Source organism: Fibroporia radiculosa (assembly GCF_000313525.1).
Source record: "Fibroporia radiculosa TFFH 294 genomic supercontigs, scaffold22616, whole genome shotgun sequence".
Taxonomy (NCBI): Eukaryota; Fungi; Basidiomycota; class Agaricomycetes; order Polyporales; family Fibroporiaceae; genus Fibroporia; species Fibroporia radiculosa.
In genome coordinates this window covers 12,067-13,515 of record NW_012133023.1, presented here as the reverse complement: position 1 = coordinate 13,515, position 1,449 = coordinate 12,067, and the positions used below count along the sequence as shown (strand labels likewise).

At 44.5% G+C, this 1,449-nt stretch overlaps 1 protein-coding gene across 1 annotated transcript; it reads left to right on the top strand.

The window, feature by feature from the left end:
* Window positions 1–900: 900 nt before the first annotated feature.
* FIBRA_09286 (uncharacterized protein) lies at window positions 901–1,404 on the top strand (the record flags this gene model as incomplete). The annotated part of the gene is made up of 1 exon (XM_012321603.1): window positions 901–1,404. One exon carries the CDS (start codon window positions 901–903, stop codon window positions 1,402–1,404), a length of 504 nt encoding a protein of 167 aa, XP_012176993.1.
* Between the last annotated feature and the right edge of the window lie 45 nt (window positions 1,405–1,449).

The following is a 1,449-nucleotide window of genomic DNA, read 5'->3' as shown; positions in this document are numbered from 1 at the left end:
GTGGAAGAAATCCTTCTTCCATCAGAAGTCTTCATTCAAGCCATTCAGAATCTTGAACCCATCAATACTGACATCAAACAACACATCTTGACCTGCAGAACAAAGGACAGCATCGCTGATCATGGTCTTTGGTTTGCATTACAGCACACTTCATCCACTGACAAGCACACTCCCCCAAATTGGGATATTCAAGATGATCTACTAGTATTCAGAGGCCGAGTCTACATACCCAAAGACACCAAACTTTGACAAGATCTCATCCAAGAAGCCCACAATTCCCCTACCACAGGACATCCTGGGCAATACAAGACTCAGGAGATCCTTCAAAGAACCTATTGGTGGCCCACTCTTGCACGCAATATCAGTGAATACGTCACTGGCTGCGCAACTTGCCAAGAAAACAAGGTCATCACACATAGGAACTCACCAGATCTAGTACCCATCTCAACGGAACATCATCTTCCATTCCAATCCATCGCAATGGACTTCATCACGGATCTTCCTCGGAGTGAAGGCTTTGGCAGCTGTCTGGTAGTAACAGATCATGACTGTACCAAGGCCTTGGTATTCATACCCTGCAACAAGACAGTTACAGCATCTGAAACTGCTACCTTGTACCAGAACCATGTTTTCTGACGATTTGGACTACCTGTCAAAGCTATATCCGACAGAGGACCACAGTTCACATCATGAATGTTTAGGGAACTATGCACTAAACTAGGCATCAAACAGAACATCTCTAGCATGTTTCACCCTCAAACTGATAGACAGTCAGAACGTGTCAATTAAGATCTGGAATTGTACCTTTAGATCTTTTGCAATCACTGTGTAACAGACTGGACACACCATCTACTGCTAGTGGAATTCACGCACAACAATAGATATCATGATGCAATCAAGATGTCTCCCTTCCAAGCGCTCATGGGTTACCAACCTCGGCATACTATTCCCACTGTGGGAACAACTGATGCACCAGACATTGCTTCTAGACTCACCCAGCTAGCACATCTTCGCACAGAGATCCAATCCAGTATTCAACTAGCAGAAGAAACAGTCAAGAAGCAGAACAAGGACAAGTTTGTTAAATACACACCTGGACAGAAGGTATGGCTGGAAGCAACCAACCTCAAAGGCCTTCACCCAAAAGCCAAACTTGGACCAAAGTGTTATGGACCCTTCACCATCAATCAGAAACTGTCATCAGTGGTTTATCGGCTGAAGCTACCACCCAAATGGAAGATTCATCCTGTGTTCCATGCAGGACTACTATATCCTTACTCAGAAACAACAATGCATGGGAAGAACTACCTCCGACCTCCACCAGAACTAATTAAGAACCAGGAGGAGTTTGAAATTGAATGTATCATTGATTCGAAGACAGTTGGCAAGCAAACACTGTATTGAGTACAATGGAAAGGGTATCCAGCTTCGGATGACTCCTGGCTGCCA